General features: G+C 32.6%; 1 protein-coding gene across 3 annotated transcripts; it reads left to right on the forward strand.

Moving 5' to 3' along the window:
• The first annotated feature begins 1,622 nt into the window (after positions 1–1,622).
• Positions 1,623–14,509, forward strand: LOC120069413 (probable low-specificity L-threonine aldolase 1). Of its 3 annotated transcripts, XM_039021152.1 has the most exons (11): positions 1,627–1,738; positions 2,106–2,203; positions 3,503–3,971; positions 4,927–5,038; positions 7,317–7,367; positions 7,989–8,060; positions 8,859–8,991; positions 9,099–9,157; positions 10,124–10,224; positions 14,101–14,167; positions 14,260–14,509. In XM_039021152.1, the coding sequence occupies exons 3-11, from the start codon at positions 3,520–3,522 to the stop codon at positions 14,296–14,298; spliced, it is 1,086 nt and encodes a 361-aa protein (XP_038877080.1). In that variant the 5' UTR covers positions 1,627–1,738; positions 2,106–2,203; positions 3,503–3,519; the 3' UTR covers positions 14,299–14,509. The 3 variants fall into 3 exon arrangements, with proteins under 3 accessions (XP_038877079.1, XP_038877081.1, XP_038877080.1); XM_039021151.1 differs by lacking the exon at positions 2,106–2,203 and having other exon boundaries at positions 1,623–1,738; XM_039021153.1 differs by lacking the exons at positions 2,106–2,203; positions 7,317–7,367 and having other exon boundaries at positions 1,623–1,738.
• The last annotated feature ends 9,426 nt before the right edge of the window (positions 14,510–23,935 follow it).

Genomic DNA, 23,935 nt, shown 5'->3' on the forward strand with positions numbered 1-23,935 from the left:
AAGTCTTAGTGAAAACTTCTATCACTTATTGATGGATATCAGTGATATGAGACAATTAAAGTAGAAATTTAATATTGTAAAAAAAACAAAAATAAAAACAAAAACGGATGTAAACGCACGCTAAAGAAAACTATGAAGACAACTATTAGAATAAATAAGGTTGTGAGCTAACTAGAAACTCAATTGATAAGAAAAATGATAATAAAAAATAGAACTAAATTGAACAAAAAAAAACTAAAAAACTCAGTTTCGAGATGCTTTGAGAAAAAAAAAAAAGACTTAGTGGGAAAAGAAACGAATAAAAAACAATTGAACTTATTTAAATGGGCCAAAATAAAATTGCAAAGATAACCAGTAAAGGAAAAAAATTCAAATTCAAATAGTTGGAAAGAAATCGATTTGTGCTAAAGATTGTGTATTAGTGATATTGATGACTTTTCACTAAGATTTTATTATATTTGTAAATAATTTTAAAAAAATCGCTATTTTGACCATTAATTTAGCTCAATTGGTCATATATAAAAAGTGCAAAAGTTGTAATAAGTTGTAGGTTTCACGGATTGTAAGCACCAAACGAATTTTGAAGGAAATAAAACTCTCCACATTTAGCAAATAATCTCAAATTCAAATACGTCTCGCCATTTAATTTTTCTTTTTTTATTATTTGCAATTGAAATATTATTTATTGATAGATGAGATAATTGTGATGATTCTCAAAAATGAAAATTTTATCCCTTGCAAATAAATAAATAAATGAATTACCTATCCCACCCATAAATGAATTATTAAATTTTTCTTTCTTTCTTTTTTTTTTAAATGACATTTTAGTCCTTATAATTTGAAGTTGGTTCAATTTTAATCTCTATACTTTTATTTAGCCAATCCTAGTCCATATATTATCAATAAATCTTAAATCTAGTCCCTACCACTTGTTCATTGATATTTTCAAAAAGAAAATTTGCTATCTATCCGCACTTTTTATTATAAATATATGTAACATAATTCCATATTATAATTTCTTGGATTAAAATTATTGATATTATTATTTAGTCAAGTACAATAAAATTTAATTTTGAGAAACTAAATTTAATATTTATTGAATGTTTATGAACTAAAATTGAACATTTGAAAGTAAAAAAACTAAAAATAAATAAACTTTAAAATATATGGACCCAAATGGTATTCTAACGAAAAACCATTTAACACAAATGGAGGTATAGAAATTTGAATTTCTAACCTTAAAGAGAAGAAAGAATATGGGGAAATACTACGAACTTATGTTAACTTCAACCATTAATACCCCGTTTGACAATCATTTGAATTTCTTAAGAATGATTTACATCTTTCTTAAGTACAATTGTTGAATTTTTAATCTAATTCAAAAAATAAAAACTACTTGTTTTAGTTATCAAAAGTTGGATTTATTTTTTAAATCATAGGTGAAATTTAGATAACAAAAGAAAAAAATTTGAAAATAGAAATAGCAAAAACTTGCTAAATTATTAACTAGAGAAGAAAAATTCAAATTGGTATGTGTGAAGAGTGCAGCAGCCAGGAAAGTTGGAGAGACTTTTTTTCATATTAAAATATAAAGTGACACCCAAATTCTAAGCCCTAAAAGCCTATAAAAAGGGAAAGCTTTCAAACCTTTTTTGGATTCAAATTTATTTCAAAGTATATTATATCCATCTTATTTTCTCCAACTTTCTGGGTATTTTCATAAGACCATAAACCATAGGTAAGAATACTTCTATTTTTTTTTTTTTCCTTTTTCTGTTTCGAATATATGGCGATTAAGGTAATTAGTCTTTATTTGTTCGTGTTGGTTTTTTTTATCTCCATTTTTTCATGTGTTTAAATTCAAGAATCTTGTTTTTGTTTTTCGTTCATAGAATTTTACTATTTATTTATTTTGCAAAAGTATTGTAATTAAAGAGTGGATGAAGAAATCGAATCTCAAACTACGAAATTGACAATATAAATATTATGTCAATTGAATTACGCTCTTGTTGGTAATTTTACTATTTATTGTGAAAAGCTTTGAAGTTGAGGCCTGACATGAACAAAGTTTATACTAATACTTTTGAATTTTTAATTTTGTGAAGTGGTTGAAGCACTTCCAATTGAATGATCCACTCAAATTTCTTTTGATTGAGATTTATTGCAACTTGCAACTCTGCTCTCTTAGTTATCCATTTCTAAAGTAAGTAGTTTCATTATTTATGTACACTTTCCTTTTCCCAATTTATATGAACCACATGATCATATCCAATAAAAAATTATTTTAAATGATAAAATTACTAAAAATATTTATAAATAATTATAAAATATCATAATTTATTTGTGATGGATCGTGATAGACCGTGATAAACTACTATTTATGTCTATCTGTGTTATGATAGATACAGATTGTAATCTATATCGGTCTATCACTGTCTATCGCAGATAGATTATAGTATTTTGCTATTACTTGTAAATATTTTTGTTCATTTTTCTATATTTGAAAATATCTTTCTTTTTCTATTTTTATTTTTTATTTTCTTATTTTTTAGAAGTATACATAAAATTCTTTTTAGTTTGGTTTATGTTTTGAAAACAATAAATACAAGAGAAGGAATAAAGTGTATTTGGGATCTTAGTTTTGAGAAAACAAATTTTGTAAGAAGCTCAAATCTAAAAATAACAAAATACACCTTTTTTTTATTAGGTTTTTTTCTTTTTAATTTTGAAAATTTTGTTTTATATGTATATTGTAGATTTCTTTTTAATTTTAAATAACATAAATATAGTAAATTTCACTAATTTTTTAATTAAAAATAGACCATTTAAACAAATATATTGAAATTTGATTGTTTTTAAAAAGAATAATTAGAATTAACTTTTATATAAGTAAATTAAAATTGATGATACTCTTAGAAAATTCTAAAAATAGAAAAATAAAGGAAACTATTTATACAAAATAACAAAATTTAATCTTTTTGATAGATGCTGATAGAAATTGATAGAAGTCTATTAGTGACATCAGTAATACAAATTGATAAAAGTCTATTATTGATACTATGTATCAGCAATTATTTTTTATTTTTTTTATTTTTTGTGTCTCTTTCATTAAAAAAAAAAAAAAAGAAAAAACATATTAACCAGAATTGAGAATATAACAGGCTCTTATTTTTGTTCTAGTTTTTTAAAGTAAAAATGGAAAAGTAATTTCATCTTTTGAACACATAAAATGCATATGAAGAACATTTAAACAATTAAATATAACATATTAATTTGACATTTTTATTTTGCAAGTAAATTTTTATTTTTCAATTTAAATTTTGTGAGAATAAAAAAACAAGAAAATTGGTACTAAACAAATCCCTATTCCTTTTTTTACTTACAAATAAACAATGAATAGCTACCAAACAATTCTTGTTGTTATTTTGTAAAAAGAGAAGAAAAAAAACACACACACATAAATGACTTGATTCTGATTCTTTTTCTTTTCTTAAATTGATAGCTGCGATAATATAATTGATGAAGATGGCAAGTCGCAGAAAGGTGGATCTGCGGTCCGACACGGTGACAAAACCGACCGAGACAATGCGAGCTGCAATGGCAATTGCAGAGGTAGACGATGATGTGTTGGGAAATGACCCAATTGCCCTCGAGTTAGAAGAAGAGATGGCAAAGATGATGGGAAAAGAAGGAGGGTTATTTGTTCCCTCAGGCACAATGGGGAATCTTATAAGTGTTATTGTGCACTGTGACATTAGAGGGAGTGAAGTGATTCTTGGAGACAATTCTCATATCCACATATATGAAAATGGAGGCATTGCAACCATTGGAGGAGTCCATTCAAGAACAGTGAAGAACAAAGATGATGGAACAATGGACATTGATTTGATTGAAGCTGCCATAAGAGATCCAAAAGGGCAACTTTTGTTCCCGACAACAAGGCTCATTTGTCTAGAGAATACTCATGCAATGTAAGTAAGAATTTTACAGGAATCTTTCGATGTTTTTGTTTTGGTTCTTAAACTTTGAATATTTCCGTTTCTATAGTTTCGTGTTTTAATTCATTTTTCGTTTATAGACTTTCAAATATTTTTCCTTTTCCTCTTTGCTTTTTGGTTTCTAAAATATTTTGATTATTTAGTTTCGAATTTGCATAGTTCTACCTAATTTATCTTTTTAAATACTTTTCTACACCATGATTTTTTTTCCCTACAAATTATATTATATAGAAGACAATTTTAATCAATGTCATTGTTCATATTATTACTATAATATTCTAAAATATGAAATAAAAATATAATATAGTTTAAAGAGTGGAGTTATTAATTCTAAGAAATTGTGGAGTCTTGGAGAGTTGTGGACTACCAAGGCTCAAGAGTTAATAATTCATAAAATTATTTTTTTAGTTGTGGGGCCCACAAAGTCCTTGGATGAAATAACAGAGTGGAGATTTATGTAATGAATAAACTAATTCAACTATAGATAAGATATGACTTATAGAACAATTTGAGATTTTTTAAATGATTTATGGAAAAAATGATAAGGGACATTTCCATGCAAAATTTAGAGATTGAAAGAAGAGATTATTAGTTTTAAGTCAAAGAAGATGCTTTGATTAGTCGAGCTATGTTTAGAATAGGGTGGCATAGATTCGCGACTGGCATTTTTTTTATATATGCATATCAGACATTTATTTTATTTTTAAAATTTGAAAAATGAATGAAAATTTTGTGGCTAGGTATGGAATATATAATGTTCTTTTTGAGAAAAGGTATGAAATATATTGTTCATATGAGGTTTTTTTTTTTATCCAAATATGTTGTTGAGTTTATGAGTTTTTCTGGTAAATATTTCATCTAATAAGTTATTTTTATTTTAACCTTTTTTCAGTTTTTTTATTTTTTTTATTTTGAATTTTTTTAATAGTTCTGGTGGAAGATGCCTCTCTGTAGAATATATCGACAAAGTTGGAGAGTTAGCTAAGAAACATGATTTGAAACTTCACATTGACGGAGCTCGTATTTTCAATGCCTCTGTGGTGAGCTTATCATCATACTCTCTTAAACTTGTTTTCAAAAGAAAATCTCATAATTATTGCAAAATTTAAATATTATGCACATGACTTTTTAAGATTTTTTTTTTTTATAACCATTATTGAAGTAAAATTTCATTTGAATGTGGGACGAAAATTAGTATCTAAAAAAGTGTGACACCGGCCTGAAATGGTGTAGTAAAGTCCCATTTTTTGTTCAATGCACAAGAGATTGCTACTCTCAAATGACAGTTTTGAAACGTTTGTGTAAGATCTATGGTAATATTTTAACTTTTGAAAAAATATAAATATTTTTTAAACAGAGGGCCATAGGAATAACTTTTATAACTAAAAGTCTATCACTCATGGACTGATTACATGCGACTATTGGGGATAAATTAGTTTGTTGATATGCGTTAATGGTCATGCGTTGATCATACGATGGTTTGAAGAGTATGTGTTAAGTGTGTATGCGATGATCATGCGCTCCTGTCACAAGTTTTCTTGCTCTCTCGCCAAGTATAACAAGATCGCAAGTTTCTTGGGATGATACGGGGTCGAACACGAAGACTTGCAACTAAAAGATGAATGTAAGTGATGTGTTTGAGGTGGGAAATAAAAATAAAAAGAAAGAAGCTGATTAACTATGCGTTACTCCTACTCCTAGCTAAACAGACAGTGAGAAATTGAAGTCTAACTATAAGAATCGTTAGAGACGGGACAGCTGTTAACGTGTAATAAGATGCATGGGAAGTCGAGTTGGAGAGGAGACATCACCAAGTCCCTAAGTTTGGTCACAAGGATAATCCCAGCTCGCCACACTCGCGCATCGCGCAGCTCTCAGTGGTCAGCTACATATGTCATATCTCTATGATGCATGATTGATGTTGCATTGAGTATAAGGTTATTTCTATCTCTAGGAATAGTTCCACAACTACTTACCCTCTTGTGTAGTTGGTTATAGATACTTGTTTCTATGAGCGATCATAGACAAGCATTGTGATAACCTCACACTAAGCAAATAGGATTGGCACTCTACACTCACGCGTCACACATCTTTGGGTGGTCTGCTACATGTGTCATATCTTTATGACGCATGATTAAATATGCGATGAATCTTGTGATATGTACTTAGCTCATGGTGGTGAAGAAAAATATGATAAAAGAGACGAAGATGATGAAAATGATATTGAAGGAATTAGAGAGATGCACTAATTACAAAGTGTATTAAATTCTTAAGCCAAAATGTAATACAATACAGAGGTGAGAAAGAGAGGTGGAAGGCTAGATGTAGGCAGTCTCTTGCTTCCATCAGTTGTATGTCAAAGCTGCCGGTGGTGCAATGGATGATCGGGGGAATAGGCCCTCTTGAGCTCTATCTCCAGCGAAGCTCCAATCGTCAATCGAAGGTGGTTATGGAAGTGAAGAACTCTCAGAGAAATTTTTGTTCATGCTCTCATTTGTGATCACAAGAATCTACCCAAGGCAAGTCCCCAGATGCTTGAGTATTGGTTTCAAGGCTCTATTTATAGAGCCAAATGTTGATAACTTTGATAATACCGCTCTGAATCACCATGATTACTGACGCGGTAGGTGAGAATGTCATCATGATCTGATTGCTTTTTAGAAGATCTACTGTGTAGCTCAGATATCCCAAGGTATTCGTTCATATTCGTTTCTTCTGAAGAATCAACGCATTCCATCCACTCTTTGCGAGCATACTTCATGGTTATCATTGTAGTTGCGGCAGTGCATGCGACCAACTTTTCTTCATTGAGATCAGCGCATGTGATTGACTTCTGCGATAACTACAAAATAGACACTTTAACGCATGATAATCCATGATATGGAGTTAGCGGGAATTTTTAGTGTAAATCAACACAAGTTCATTATTTCACATGAATTCTTAGTAATATCAATGCATGTTCTGCTCATCATCCCTCACCATTCTAAGTAAAAGGCTACAATAGCTTGAATTTCTACAAACTATCAACGACTATCACTCAAACACTTGATATATTACGATAAGAGTAAGATTGAAATTATGAAAATTTTAAATAATGAAGAAAACCAATTTGTTATACCTTAAATATTTTTATAATATTTGCTATAGTTGCCAGTATACTTCATATATATATATATATATATATGAAGTATATACTCTAATTTAGTAGTTTAAACGTTTGATTTTACATTTTTCGTTTCTAGGCCATTTTTCTTTTACATAAAAAGTAATCGTCATATAATGGGGAGTTTCATACATTAACAAAAATTTTCATTTTAGGCAATGGGTGTTCCAGTTGATCGATTAGTACAAGCTGCTGACTCAATATCGGTAGGTCTATCATATATTGTGCTTTATTTTCTTTACTTAAGTGCTAAAATAAAGTGGTTTAAAAAATATTGGTAAGAAACGAGAAAGCTGAAAAACTATTTACAAAAATAGGATGTTTTTGTTATCTTTTATTCAATTGTATCTTCAATAAAGACATAACTCCATTGATGTGAAGAGCGCAACCCCAAGCTGGACAAAAACTATGCCTAGCGTTTGTCAACAACAATGCATTTTTTAGTCAGCGACGGGTCGTGTCTCTTGAGCAACATGACTGACTACTTGCCCTTCTTTTTACACTATTACCTTCAGAGTAAAAAAGAAGTGTTTCATCTTGATCTTGCTCTCACTCTCGCACCACTCACTAACTATATTGTTTTAGCTCTCATGCTCTTACTCTCGCTAAATGCTTGTTCTTGTTCTCACTCTAACTGAATATCTTGTTTTTGTTCTTGTTCTCACTGACTACCTTACTTTTGTTATTGCTTTCGCCTATCTTACTCTCGCTCTCATTCTCGAACTCTTTCTCTTCACCTAGTCTTCTGCCTATCCCTTCCTCTCACTGCAGTCTCCAGCTAAAAAACTTAATGCATTAGTATAATATGTCTTTAATGTTTCACTCAGGTATGCTTATCAAAAGGTCTAGGTGCACCTGTTGGATCAGTTATTATTGGTTCTAAAAGCTTTATTTCTAAGGTAAACATTTTTACTTTTCCACATTGACATTAATTTTTCTCTTATAACCTTTTGTAAGAATTGTACCCTTATGTTAATACCATTATTGGAAATTTTAATGGAATTATGTCAACAATTGGGTTTTTAAAGAAAAAAATTGGCATGGAAATTGAAATTTTTAAATAGTTTTTAATTTATGGTAAAACACCTCAAGAGGAAATTGAGAATAAAGTTCAACTTAGATTATATATTAGAGACATTTCATTTAGGTTTTAGTTGGTTTCAAATTTTCCCTTTGATTTAAGTATATGGTTTCAATTTTCCCCAACTTCTATATATTCTAATATCAAAATGTTGGCTTCATTGAACATATTTAATGAATTTTGTTGACAAAATCTTTTTTTTCTTTTTTTGACAAATTAAACAACAAGGAAATGAGATTAAAATAGAATCAAATGGAACCATCAACATGAGTGAAGTACATTCTAAGGTGGAAAGGAAGACTTCATCCTCTTTTTCACTAACTCTCTTGGAATAATAGCAACTCATCAAATATCTCTAGAACTTCATTCAACATTATGAATTCGATTTCAAGAATTCAAAATTTTGATCCAGTGTTTTAAGACTTGTTTCATTTCAGAAGCCTATGTACTTTTAAGATGTCCAAATTTTAGATCTCTCGACTCTCAATATAAATCTTTTAGAAAAACAATCTCCACTAAAAGAAATGAGTCTCAAAATATAAGGATTAAAATGGTAATTTAACCTGATCATTAAAAATAATACTTTATTTACACATGCTATTCCTATTGAGATCAGGCTAGAAGGGTTAGGAAAACGTTGGGTGGTGGAATGAGGCAAATTGGCATCCTTTGTGCAGCTGGACTTGTTGCTTTAAAAGAGAATGTTCATAAACTTGAAGCTGATCATGACAAAGCCAAACAACTAGCTAGTAATTAAGCATCACTCCTTCACTATAATTTTTATATATTACATATTCAATAATTTTTCTTTTTCTTTTTCTTTTTTGTTTCTTGTTTCTTTATGGGTATAATTTAGGTGGATTGAGCCAAATCAAAGGATTAAAAGTGGATCCAAAATCAGTTGAGACAAATATTGTGAGTGTCTTTATCCAAATTATATTGTAGAATTGATTAGATTGACTCTTTGAAATTTGTTCTTTTTTAATTTCATAAAATATCTTTCTGGTTATGAGATTTTAGATCTAGTTTTTATTTGGTCCCTAGGCTTCAAGATATTACACATTTAGTTTTAAGTTTTGTTTCAATTTAGCTCATAAGTTTTAAAATGTTACGATTTTAATTTATTCTGGAGATTTGAGTTTTGTTTCAATTTAGTTTTTAAGATTATTTACACTTTTTACCTCGCTTTTTCATTCGTTACTCACTTTCAGTCATTAATATTAATATCTATTAATTAATTTAAAATAATTATGTAGTGAATTTTTAATTTTAATTTTAATAGTGATGAAAAATAGTGAAACATGATTAATTATAGTTATTATAATTATTTGAAATTAATTAACAGACATTAACGTTAAAGACGAAAATTGAGTATCTAGTAAAAAGTCGAAGTTAAAAGCGTAAATCTTAAAAACTAATGATCAAATTGAAACAAAACTCAAATTTTAAAGGTTAAATTGTAACATTTTGAAACATAGAGACTAAATTGAAATCAAAATCAAACTTAAGGGCTAAATGTGTAATATTTTGATACTTAGAGATCAAATAGAAAACTAGATCCAAAATCTAGGGATCAAAGAGATATTTTTCTCTTTCCTTTTTTTATTTCATATCTTAAAAGATTTTTTTTTCTATATTAAAAATCCTTGTTTTTAATGATATAATCCTTGTCAAAAAAGTATTGAGTAAAAATATTTAGAATTCTGAAAAGTTGGTAAGAACTCAACTCAGATTCAAATATGATATAAACCAACCATAAAACTCAAATTTAATGCTATATTTGAAAAAACAAAAAACAAAAGAATGTAACAATTTTAAATTTTATATTGAATTTATGTTACCTAGTGATTTTTAGTGATTTTATTTTTATTCTATGCCTAGATATTTTTTGAGATTGAAGAGGACTCCCACATCTCACCAAAGTTATTGTGTAAAAGCTTGGAGGAACATGGAATTCTTTTGATGCAAGAAAGCTCATCAAGGTCTAATTTTTTTTTCCTCTAATATTTATAGCCAATCTTGAGATGACCTGTCTCATTGGAGGCACTAGCATACTTTAAAACTTCGGTCAAAATCTCGAAATTTTGAGATTTCGATAGCCTTGAAATTTCAGTAGGAGGAATTTCAATTTTCCTCCAATTTCTTAAAATTTCTATGGATATTTTGAAATTTCGATTTTTTTAGCAATTAACTATTCTAGCTCAAAGGAAGTTGAAGGAAAAAAGAGAAGTTTTTAGTCTTTTATCATAAAAAATCTATAGTTTCAAGAAACCACATATTTTCATTAAAATATTTTTTTTTATTGAATTTTACATTATTTCACCTCAAATTTGAATTCATGTGAGTTCTCTAATATTCCTTTAATTTTCTCTTGAACTCTATCTATTTGTCCAGTTTTCTTTTTTCATCTTTCTTTTCCATTATGTTGTTTTATGTTTAATGTTATATTTTTTCATTTTTGTATTCATTTCATTCCATTATAAACAATTTACCATTATTTTATATGCAACTATTTCAGGCCCTTTACGTAACGACTCGAATCTCCGAGTACTCTGACATGGGTCGTTACATCTAAATACTCATTTTCATTCAAAACATGTTGATCGTTATAACGTAAATTTAGTGAAAACATGAATGACCAATTTAAACTGAAATGTTAATTTAATAATAAAATCCAATAATCAACACGTTTAGTTGAGATAAAAAAAAACGTTTACAAAAAAAAAAAATATTCCAAAAACCAAAACAATAAAATATATTATCTATCAACAAACTCAAATAAAATAAAAGTAAGACATCTAAATAAGTAAATAAAAACAAACATGAATTGTGCGGAAGTGTTTTCTAATGTCCCCATATGGCTCTATCACAGATCATTTATGTTCCTCACCATTCCATTCCTGTCATTGCTTGAAAGAAAAATATAAAAGAGGAAAGGGTGAGTATAACAATACCCAGTAAGTGTCCCGCTATCAGGGCCTCTAGATTACCTGTTAGCTAGTTTATCTAGGCACCGATGTACACCCATTTTATTTCAATCGTAGTGATCCCAAATGGTTACCTGTCAATCATAAACATGATTCGGAAGGAACAACATCAGTCATAATGTGTAACCCGATGGTACACAAATCAGTCGTAAATATGAACCCGAAGGTACACGAATCAGTTGTAAACGTGAACTCGAAGGAACATGCCTCAATCATAGTGTGTAACCCGAAGGTACATGATTCTATAAATATGCACATATAGAGTCATATGTGTACACCTGCCTAGATAAGAAAAACTAACAAGAACCCTATAACTTAGCATGCATCAATTTTCATATAACTCTTTTATTATATTTTACAATCGATTATCTTAGGGGTAAAATTTTCAGTATATCTTTAGTCAACAATACATTCAACATGATTAAACCGTCAAATCCAATTAGTCAATGCCATTAAATCAATGCAGTTCAATCAATCATAAATTATTAGTTTAAACAGTCTAGAATAATCAGTCAAGTCAGTCTTAATAGTCTTAAGAAACAAGCCTAAGAAACAGTCCAAGTAATCTTTAAGTAAACAATCCAAGTGGTAGGGACAATTGGTTCGAATGTGAACCACTAGAAAGTCACTTACCTCGGATTGAAATTCCAAAAATAATCCAATAAATTAATCTCCAAGAAAAACTTGAATTAATGTTCCGAATGCTTTGTTTGCTCCAAATTTATTCCAAACTTCACTTAAAGATTCAAATCTACACATAAACCATAACTTATGATTTAAAATCCAATTCCCAACATTTAACTAATCCAAAAAGTTCCATAGTCTTAATAACTCATCAAATAAAAATGCAGTGGGCAATTGTGACCGGCGGATGCACAACAACGAACTGCTAGAAAAATGAAAGTAACAAGGATTTTTCTCTCTAATTGTCATTCCTTTGGAATGAAGTGGATGATTGTATTTATAGAGGAAAAATAATCCTAATCCTAAATTATTTGGGATTCAATAACTTGAAGTAGTAGATAGATTAGATTTCTTTTTTGAGGAATACATTTTCATTAACTAGGAAATTCATATTTTAGTTAATTAGAAAATCCATAATCTAATTAATTTTGGAGTCCATATTCTAATTGAATTAGAAATTTCACAATTTAACTAAATTAAAAATTCTATAATCTAAAAAATTTAAATTAAATCTAAAATAATCTAAAAATTCTAAATCTCTTATCAAATCTTTTCCAAATATATTTTTTTTAATTTTTAAATATTTATCCAAAATATCCAAAAATTTCAAATCTCTTTTCAAATTAATCTCAAACCAATTAACTTCTATACTTAACTTAACTTTGGCTTCAAACCAAAATTGGAAGGAACATACAATCTAATAGTTGACATAAATTACATTCTTTTAAATATTTAATAAATTTAAAATCACACCTTCCTCTAAGTAAATTAATCTAATTTTTCTTAAATTGAATTAAAATTCTAATCTTTTACAAATATCTTTTAAATTAATTATATTGCCTCTCAAATTAAACTTTTAGCCTCAATTTATCAAAATAATGCCCAAATATTTTAAAATAATTTAATGAAAATTACTTTAAAATTCAATTTGTTACACTTTAATTTTTAATTAATTTTCAATATTTGATATTGTTTTTTCATTTTTTTTTTTCATTTTCTATTCTCGCATCAATATGTACATAGACATGTTACAATATATATCTAAATGGATTAAAAATGGTCAATTATTGTTTAATTCAACCACAATCAATGTTTCATTAACTAATTGTAAAAATTTCCTTCGATTTTTATTAATTTCCATAAAGTTTTCCGAAGTTTTCATTGATATCGATAATTCAATAATATTTTCATACAATCGAGACCTCGATATTTCCATCAATATCGATATTTCAAAGCTTGAGTACTAGACATTATCAATATTTTCTTTGAAAAAATCCAATTACTCCTAAAGGTTTTTCCAAATGCACTAGGGAGAATTTTAATTTATTATATTTCATTTTAACCATGTACATATTAACATGATGTATGTACATGATTATTTAAATATGGGTGAATTGGACTCGTTTAAAGGATTTTTTTTCTTTTTAAAAGTTTAGCCATTTTGACAACAATTTTGATTTTGTTTTTTATGGCTAGAAAACTAGAAAAATGAAAACAACAAACATCTATGTTTTCTCATTTTAATTTTTTACTTTCTAAGAACAAATTTGTTTTCTTTGGCCCAAAAAAATAAATACGACTCAAATTTCAAGAAAAATAGATTTTCATGACACAAGAGGCAAGTCCTAAGGAAAGAGAGAAATAGTGTCATAAAAGCTAAGAAGACACATTTTTTTTTTTTTTGTTGAAAAAATAGAGATTTTCGTATTTTAAAAAATTTATGGTAATTTTTTAATGTCAACAATCATTAATAATCACTGCATAAAAGTAATTATTTCACAAATATTTATATTTAAGAAAATAAATACTAGATGTGACTTTGGGGAAAATGCATAAATTTTTGTAATTTAAAAAAAATGTGTTATAAAAAGTAAGAAGACGTGTTTTTGGCTTTAAAACACCGATTTGAAAGTAAACTAAAATACAAAGAAAAATACTAGTAATTAAATATATATATATTTTTTATTTTTTCAAAGAAATAGAGACACCAAACATAACCAAAGATAAAGAATATATCTCAACCATCATAAAATTTTATATTATTTTCGTAAAGTCAAATATTCAAATCCTGCAACAATATTGATAAAAAAAGAAAAAAAAACTAAAAATGCGCGAAAACAAATTCAACTTGTCTACATATTTATTTATGTATTAACTTTTTTTAACAAAAAGAATTTTTTTTTGCAGGATTAGAATTGTTCTTCATCATCAAATATCAACAAGTGATGTGCAGTACACTTTAAACTGCATCAAGGTGATGATCAATAATATTAAGTTAAATGATGCCTTCCTTTAAACTTATTTATTATACTCACAAATTCCCTCTCCATTTTGGTCTTTTTGCAGCAACTTCTCTGTGGAATTCCACTTCAAAATGGCAGCTAATCACAACTCTCTCTCTCTCTAAAGTAGTCTCATATTTACCTTCATTTTGTGCGACAATGTTGCCTTTTTAATCTAATTCATACCTAAATCATATCTTATTGTAATAAACTTAGACATATTTCCAAATCTATCTATATATATATATTATGAACTTAAGGAGTTGGAGTGAACAAAGACTTCAAACTATTAAATGTAATTTCATTTACTCTTAGATGGTTGCAAAATCTTGAAATGCTAATGGACAACACAAATTAATATTTATGGTGTCTAACAAAAAAGTTGTACAATTTCAACGATTACAAGAATAAAGGAGCGTATATCCCTCTCCCCTTAGTGTTTTCAGTGTTAAGTTCTTTTGTATCGATGATCATAAAAATGAAATGTTACAACTCTTGAAATACCTTATAGAATGTCTATGGTTATGTAATTTGTCTTTATAGAGAAGACTGGAAATATGTAGTAAAAATAATCATTTAGCTTTCTTTTATCATAGAGCTAAGTTTTTTGCAATTCTATGAAGTTTTGGTTGCATGTTTATAGTCATTGAAGCTTGACTTAATCCATTGTGCTTGTGAAGTGACTCTTAAAGATGAAGGGTTGATGGAAGTCACAATCTTTGTCTGATCTCTAGTTTTATTAGGTTATCTAAGTAATCTGTAATCTACTCTTTTTTAGGGTTTGAGATCATCTTGATTTAGAAAGTTTTTTTTTATATATATATATATATTTTTTATTATTATTATTAGATCTAGAGGTCTTGTTCCATAACAAGTTTGTTAGATTCTATTACTGGAAGTTTCTTATCATTTGGTATTAAAGCTTATTGTCATGGGTCAGTGATTGAGACGACCAACCGCGCAGCACTTGGCCAGCCTTGCTATCAAAGGGCACCAAGTAAGCCTTTAAAGATAAGCTAGTGTCTATTCAAGACACTTAGGAACACGCCTTAGAGGTTCAGAGAGTGTTGGACAAGTGAGTGAGTTTGGAAGAATGTTAGTGTCACACCCCGTCCCAGACTATCCTCTGAGTCCGAGAAAGAGCGTGACTGCAGCAGTTATCAATCCTTTTGTTGACACTTACGGCCTAATAACCCTTGCGGAAATAACTTTGATACCAATGAACAAATTCTACAACCAACTGATTAAGTCAAGGAGGCAAACAATAAGGGATTAAGTAGGCCCATTTTATTACAACAATGTATCATTTATACAACTTCAAGACTTAACTATAAAGTTTATAACAACAACTGTAAAATCCTCCAGAAGTGTAACTGTGGCATGTGGCAGACCTTGACTTTAGCAGCACCCTGGAACTCCTCACCTTTTGTTACTTGGGGGGGAGGGAAAAAGAAAAACATTTGGAAAGCATGAGCTATAAAGCCCAGTGAGTGGTGCCTTTAGATAAAAAAAATAACTTTGACTACAGAAATATACTTTTGGAAATCAATGCATAGTTAACACGAACATTACTACAAGTTCACAATTATTTCTCCAGCCAGACTGCTAGATTACCCCAGCTCAATCGTGGTTAAAATAATCAACCCCAGCTTAACCGCTGGTTATTACATAATATGCACATCCCCAGCTTTACCGCTTGTTATCCCTGGCATGATCATACATTTTTCCCCAGCACTTTAACATGAATTCCAGTGGAAAATTTCCCTATACTCTATTATCCCACCAATGTGCACATCGACTATTTTCTAACTATGCTTAGGTAACTTGACTATATTTCCCGCCGGTCGTCACCAACTATCATTTCCTGTCGAAGCCGACTATATTTTTTCGCCAGCCGAAGTCGACTATATTTTTCTGCCAAGTACCTTTTCAAGCATGCTAACTATATATCTCAGGTACAATTCTAGTTTCCAACACAAACATATAAGCAATATCTTAACAAGCATAGTAACAAGATAAACTTATATCCCTGATCATGCCAATTTAACATTATCCTCTATATATATTTACTTATATATAGAAATTACATCAACAATACAACAACACAATAACCACTCACCTTGGTTGGTTAGGAACTTTCTTTTCCGAAGTTCCTTAAGTTTCCTTGGTTCCCTTTTGAACCCTAAATTCCAGATTCAATTATCAGCTTAGATTACTCATAGTTTCAGAACTTATTTTAAGATACTTTCTTCTGAAAAAAGGAGACTGCATGAACTGACTAACTACACTGACTGCATATGCAATATTTGGTCTGGTGTGGGAGAGATAGATTAACTTCCCATAAGTCACTTATATCTCTCCTTGTCAACCGGAGCACTGTTACTCAAATTACTGAGTCTAGCATTAGCTTCCATAGGAGTGTCTACTAGTTTATAGCCCGTCATACCAGTCTCCTTAAGTAAATCCATGAGTGTATTTTCACTGAGACACCGAAATACCTTCTTTCGATCTAGCCTCTTCCATTCCAAGAAAGTATCTCAACCTCCCGAGATCTTTGATTTCAAATTCCTCAGCCATTTTCATTTTCAATTTATCAATTTCTGGAGCATCATCACCTAAAATAATAATGTCATCTACATACACAATCAAAACTATAATTTTCCCGGATACTGATTTCTTTGTAAAGAGCGTGTGATCTGAGTGTCCTTAACTATACCCCTGTGACTTTACAAAAGTAGTGAACCTGCCAAACCAGGCTCTTAGAGACTGTTTCAACCCATACAAGGACTTCCGCAATTTACATACCTGGTGATTGAACTATTTCTCGAACCCTGGAGGTGGACTCATGTACACTTTTTCTTCTAAATGTAGTTTCTGTGTATCTTGTGTGTATCTGTGTATCATGTACACTATAATAAGAAAACTTTGTATCGTGGTTTTTTCTGGGTATTAGGGTTTTCTATGTATACCTGTGTGTGCTTTTCTTCTTCCTTCTCCTTTTACTTTCCATCAATACCCTTAGTCATTTGCTAACACAAGAATCACAAAATCTCCAAGACTGGCCCAAGCTTACCCGACAGCCTGACCCTTCTGTCTTCTTCTCAATTTCCAGCCCGAGCCATTGGAGCTTCTTCTTTGGCAGCACTACCCTGAAAACTGACTTTCAAAGCTTTCAGATGGTTTTGAAATCACTCCAAACGCACGAGTATACTGGGAGAACTTCTCGTCCCAAGTTGATGTTGTTTTCCAGACTTCACTGTCTACTGCGTCCCCCTTGAAGCTTTATGATCAATGCATGGATTTGCTATCAATGCAATGTTTTCTCAGCTTTCCCACTCTTCTCAATGTCTTGAATTTTGTGATCTGAAAAGAAGTCCTTGGCCCTATTTATAGGCGTCCAAAAACTCTCCAAGGTCAACACCTCCTACTTGGTTGCATGTCCAAGTGTTTCTTCCTCACACTATCAACGCAACTTTTGATCAACGCAACTCTAGATGTCCTTCTCCTACATAGCCAACATATGGGGCATAATTTTGCATGTCCTCTTGTGCAACAACCTTTTTTACTTAAGGCTTAAGAATTCCTCCTAACAAGCCACATATTCGGATGACGTCCTTGATATGAGCTCATCCTTCATATGCTTCCACAAACCCTTGGATGTTCAACGCATAGTATGCCATCAGCGCATAGTTGGCCATCAACGCATAGTGTAATCTTTAATGCATAGTAGGTCATCAACATATAGTATGCCATCAAGTATCGTGTATCACCAACACATGGTTTATCATCAACGTATAGCAACCCTTGGCTCCACTTAGTTTTCAACTCAACACCATCGAATCTTCTACAACACAACAACTCACTTACTTTGTCATCGCAAGCCTTAACAATCGCAAGAGCAAACCACCATGTATCCAACCTAGCCCATCGCATGGCCTATGTCCAACGTATCCATTGTGCATGCCATCGTCAACTTCCAACGCATGGCATGGTCGCACGGCCTCGACGTATAGGACGGTTGCTTAGTATCAATGCATAGCTCGCTCGTCATCGACGCATAGGTCACTCGGCAGCATCGACGCATAGGATGCTCGGTCGCATCGATGCATAGGACACTCGGCCGCATTGACGCATAAGACGCTCGGCTGGTCCAAGACGTCCATCGGGGCCAACGCGACCCTCGCATCTGCACACATCCCCGTGCCCTCGCATGCCCTCGCGCCATACCAACGCATCACCCTTGGCTATCTTCCTTCAACTGTATGGATGCATTCCACCGTGTCCAACGTATGCAACACATCCATCAAGCCTACACGTTGGTCTAACCTCTAAGAGCAGTGCATGTGTCACTCTTATTTCAATTTCTCCCTTTGCCCAAGTAATCTCTCCAAGATCTTATGGACAATGCATAGGAATGCCTAGTCCAACATTTAGTCAATTTTTTCCTTGGCTTCCAACACATGACAACTCTTGGCAATGCTTCTTGCCAATATTTTGGCCAATCATGCGTCCAACCTTACAAACGCATGGTTGCCTTTTCAACTTATGCGTCAATGTCTTTTAATACTTCACGCATGGGTCCTTTTTGACCTTACACTTAGTCAAATTTCACCAATTAAAGCTTAACTCAAAACTACTCAAGGAAAATATATTCAACACTTAGAAATTTCCTTCTCTTTAACATAGGATTTAACTTTCACTTAGTTAATTTTCTTAACCACTTGCTTAAGTAGAGAAAATGGAAATCCGGGTTTCACATTTACTTTCCCCTTAAGAAAATTTCGTCCTCGAAATTTACTCGAACTAACTCTTGTTTTAAGGTTTCACAAAACCCTCTATTACAAACTCTTATAACCTTGTCTATTGTCATGATTCCACTGCGCTACTCTGATATCAACTCCTTAGTTTGTCCATCAATACCTCACCTAGCCATCTGTAAGCTAGATGTTTAACCAAACTATCTACAACATAATCATTTCTATCTCAAATACTAAATTAGAATAACTTAAATTCATACTTACCTTCCTCGGTAGATCTTCAGGTAACGTTGTGAGTTCCAGCTCTGGTTGCCTGCTAGGTCATGCCACTTCTGCCATTCCTCTTAGTCTACCTTGACTAATTCTTAGGTTGCTCTTTAAACCTTTACTCTACCACACTTCCCTCTGGTTTTACTAAACCCAACCCTCAAGTTTTCTAGAACATATACTTTGATACCAAACTAGTATCAACTTTCCCAGAAACTTATGCTTTGATACTAAGCTAGTATAAACCAATTCCTCAATTGTCCCAGAAACTTATGCTCTGATATCAAGTTGTCACACCCGATCCCAGACTACCCTCTGAGTCCGAGAAAGGGTGTGACTCAGCAGTTACCAACACTTTTGTTGACACTTACTGCCTAATAACCCCTGCAGAAATAACTCTGATACCAATGAACAAATTCTACAACCAACTGATTAACTCAAGAAGGAAAACAATAACGGATTAAGTAGGCCCATTTTATTACAACAATGTATCATTTATACAACTTCAAGACTTAACTATAAAGTTTACAACAACAATTGTAAAACCCTCCGAAAGTGTAACTGTGGCATGTGGTAGACCTTGACTTTAGCAGCACCCTGGAACTTCTCACCTTTCGCTACCTGAGGGGAGGGAAAAAGAAAAACATTTGGAAAGCATAAGCTATAAAGCCCAGTGAGTGGTGCCTTTAGATAAACAAATAACTTTGACTACAAAAATATACTTTTGGAAATCAATGCATAGTCAACAAGAACATTACCACAAGTTAACAATTATTTCTCCAGCCAGACCGCTAGATTACCCCAGCTTAACCGTTGGTTATTACATAATATGCACATCCCCAGCTTTACTGCTGATTATCCCTGGCATAATCATACATTTTTCCTCAGCACTTTAACACGTATATTAACACAACAATAATTCCTGTGGAAACTTTCCCTGTACCCTATTATCCCGCCAATGTGCACATCGACTATTTTCTAACTATGCTTAGGTAACTTGACTATATTTCCCGCCGGTTGTCACCGACTATCATTTCCCGCCGATCGAAGCCGACTATATTTTCTCGCCAGCCGAAGCCGACTATATTTTCTTGCCAATTACCTTTTCAAGCATGCTAACTATATATCCTGGGTACAATTCTAGTTTCCAACACAAACATATAAGCAATATCTTAACAAGCATAGTAACAAGATAAACTTATATCCCTGATCATGCCAATTTAATATTATCTCCTATATATATTTACCTATATATAGAAATTACATCAACAATACAACAACACAATAACCACTCACCTTGGTTGGTTAGGAACTTTCCTTTCCGAAGTTCCTTAGGTTTCTTTGGTTCCCTTTTGAACCCTAAATTCCAGATTCAATTATCAGCTTAGATTACTCATAATTCCAGAACTTATTTTAAGATACTTTCTTTTGAAAACATGTTCTAAAATGTCTCAGAAAGCTTACTCTAAAATCTGAGCTTAGAACTCCTCGTGGTTTCACCGGAATCATAAAATCTCTAAGACTGACCCAAGCTTACTCGACAACCTGACCCTTCTATCTTATTCTCAATTTTCAGCCCGAGCCCTTGGAGCTTCTTCTTCGGAAGCCCTACCCTGAACACTAGACTTTCATATCTTTCATATGGCTTTAAAATCACTCCAAACACATGAGTATACTGGGAGAACTTCTCGTCTCAATTTGATGTTGTTTTCCAGACTTCACTGTCTACTGCGTCTCCTTGAAGCTTTATGATCAACGCAATGTTTTCTCAGTTTTCCCACTCTTCTCAATGTCTTGAATTTTGTGATCTAAAAAGAAGTCCTTGGCCTTATTTATAGGCGTCTAAAAACTCTCCAAGGTTGACACCTCCTACTTGGCTGCATGTCCATGTGTTTCTTCCTCACACTATCAACGTAACTTTTGATCAATGCAACTCTAGGTGTCCTTCTCCTACATAGCCAATTCATGGGGCTTAATTTTGCATGTCCTCTTGTGCAACCACCTCTTTTACTTAAGGCTTAAGAATTCCTCCTAACAAGCCACATGTTCGGATAATGTCCTTGATATAAGCTCATCCTTTATATGCGTCCACAAACCCTTGGATGTTCAATGCATAGTATGCCATTAGTTGGCCATCAACGTATAGTCTATAATCAATGCATAGTGTAATCTTCAACGCATAGTGGGTCATCAACGCATAGTATGCCATCAACGCATAGTGTATCACCAACAAATGGTTTATCATCAACGTATAGCAACCCTTGGCTCCACTTGGTTTTCAACTCAACACCATCGCATCTTCTACAATGCAACCCAACTCACTTACTTTGTCACCGCAAGCCTTAACAATTGCAAGAGAAAACCACCATGTGTCCAACCTAGCCCATTGCATGGCCTATGTCCAATGTATCCATCGTGCATGCCATCGTCAACTTCTAAAGCATAGCATGGTCGCACGGCCTCGACGTATAGGACGGTTGCTTAGCATCAACGCATAGCTCGCTCATCATCGACGCATAGGTCGCTCGCCAGCATTGACGAATAGGATGCTCGGCCGCATCGACGCATAGGATACTCGGCAGCATTGACGCATAAGACGCTCGGTTGGTCCAACACGTCCATTGGGGCCAATCGACCCTCGCATCCGCGCACATCCCTGTGCCCTCGCATGCCCTCGCGCCATACCAACGCATCACCCTCAGCTGTCTTCCTTCAGCCGTATGGATGCATTCCACTGCGTCTAACGTATGCAACACATCCATCAAGCCTACGCGTTGGTCTAACTTCTAAGACCAGCGCATGCATCACTCCTACTTCAATTTCTCCCTTTGCCCAAGTAATCTTTCCAAGATCTTATGGCCAATGCATAGTAATGCCTAGTCCAACACTTAGTCAATTTTCTCTTTGGCTTCCAAAGCATGACAACTCTTGGCAATGCTTCTTGCCAATATTTTGGCCAATCATGCGTCCAACCTTACAAATGCATGGTTTCCTTTTCAACTTATGCGTTAATGTCTCCTAATACTTCACGCATGGGTTCTTTTTGACCTTACACTTAGTCAAGTTTCACCAATTAAAGCTTAACTCAAAACTACTCAAGGAAAATCTATTTAACACTTAGAAATTTCCTTCTCTTTAACATAGGATTTAACTTTCACTTAGTTAATTTTCTTAACCACCTGGTTAAGTAGAGAAAATGGAAATCTGGGTTTCACAGTTAGAGGCTTTATTGATGAATGATGTTGCATCTTATGTTGCTTATGTACAAATGAGATGCCCCCTTGGCTATTTATACTTGTCCTCACCGACCTAGACCCCCTTAAGGTCGGCCATGGAGGTTTCTAGACACTTCAAGGTGTCTTAGACATGTCACAAGGCCATTCTAGACCCTTCCACACCTTTCCAAGTACGTACAAGAACATTCTAGACTCTCCTAGACTATTCTATACCATTATGGAGTAATCTAGAGCATATACAAGTGTGTTGATGTTGGAACGTTCTAGATGTTCTCTGAGCCTTCCAAAGTCATCTGATATGTTCTGGCACCTTCTAGACCCTTATAGAGCCTTCCAGGACTGTGTGGGGCTGTCTGGCCCATGCTGGCACGTACTATGTAAACCCTGAGCCCTAATTTCTCTACTTGTGTATGTTATTGAAACCAGTATGGTGAGTAGATTAATGTGAAAATTAATGTTAAATTGTAGGGAAAAGGGTAAAGAGTTAGAAGAAAGTTTAAGTTTGAAAGCTTGACTCTTGGGTGAAGCTAGAAAATTTGCTAAGTGTTTGCCCATGTATTGGCCTTGTGCTAGGCATTGGAGTTGAGTCAAGGGCGTTGGCCTTACTCATTTGAGAGGTTAGTTGGGCATTTCAGGAAGCTGTTGGGTTTTATGTCCTAAAACTCGTGGTATGTAAACAATAGAGCTTATTCTGAAAATTCAATAAAGGTGTTATTGAATAGATCTATTACTTGAATAGAAATCTAATAAACCTAAAAGTCCCTTGACTATTGGATGAGTACTTGAACTTTATGTGGAGACATAAAGGTGGATCAGGTTCGAGTAAATAGTCAAAATGATCTATAGTACATGGATAAGGTTGGGTACCTTATTCTGGTAATACTATTAGATACGGCCGTCTCTGTAGTTGTTACAAGGTGTTGTAAAGTGCTACAAACGAAGTGATCCTAATTCGTTCATATTGGACATGAGGAGTAGGGGTGTCCTTGTGCAAAAGAGTTTGTACAAGATAGAACCATGAAATATGTCACTCTTACGTTATAAGGTTATTTTCTGTTTAAGACTGACTATTTCAAAGCGATGACTAAGTAACTTGACCTTAATCCTAAGCTAACTATGAACTTCTGTTTATCTGAGATTGCCCTTAGATTTGCATAAGTGAGGGTTGGCTCAACAGCGCCGGCTCAATATGACTGCCATTTCAGGGGTGAGACTGGATAGATAGTTGGGGACATAGGGTGCAAGAGGGAATTCACTCATACCTGCTTTAGGGATAGTAGAGAGGTTGTTCCTTTAAGTGCTGATTCTAGGGCTTAAACAAAGGATCTCACCCTCTCATTTGGCTTGAGAGGGACTCGGTTTTGTGATTGGATCACAAAAAAATTGTTCATTAGGGGATCAGTGGGGACTTAAGGAACAAGAGGTAATTTCGGAGGTAAAACAAAGATTTGACCCAGCCGTTATTACAAACAACCTGTAA

This window comes from Benincasa hispida, unplaced genomic scaffold, assembly GCF_009727055.1.
Source record: "Benincasa hispida cultivar B227 unplaced genomic scaffold, ASM972705v1 Contig387, whole genome shotgun sequence".
Lineage (NCBI taxonomy): Eukaryota > Viridiplantae > Streptophyta > Magnoliopsida > Cucurbitales > Cucurbitaceae > Benincasa > Benincasa hispida.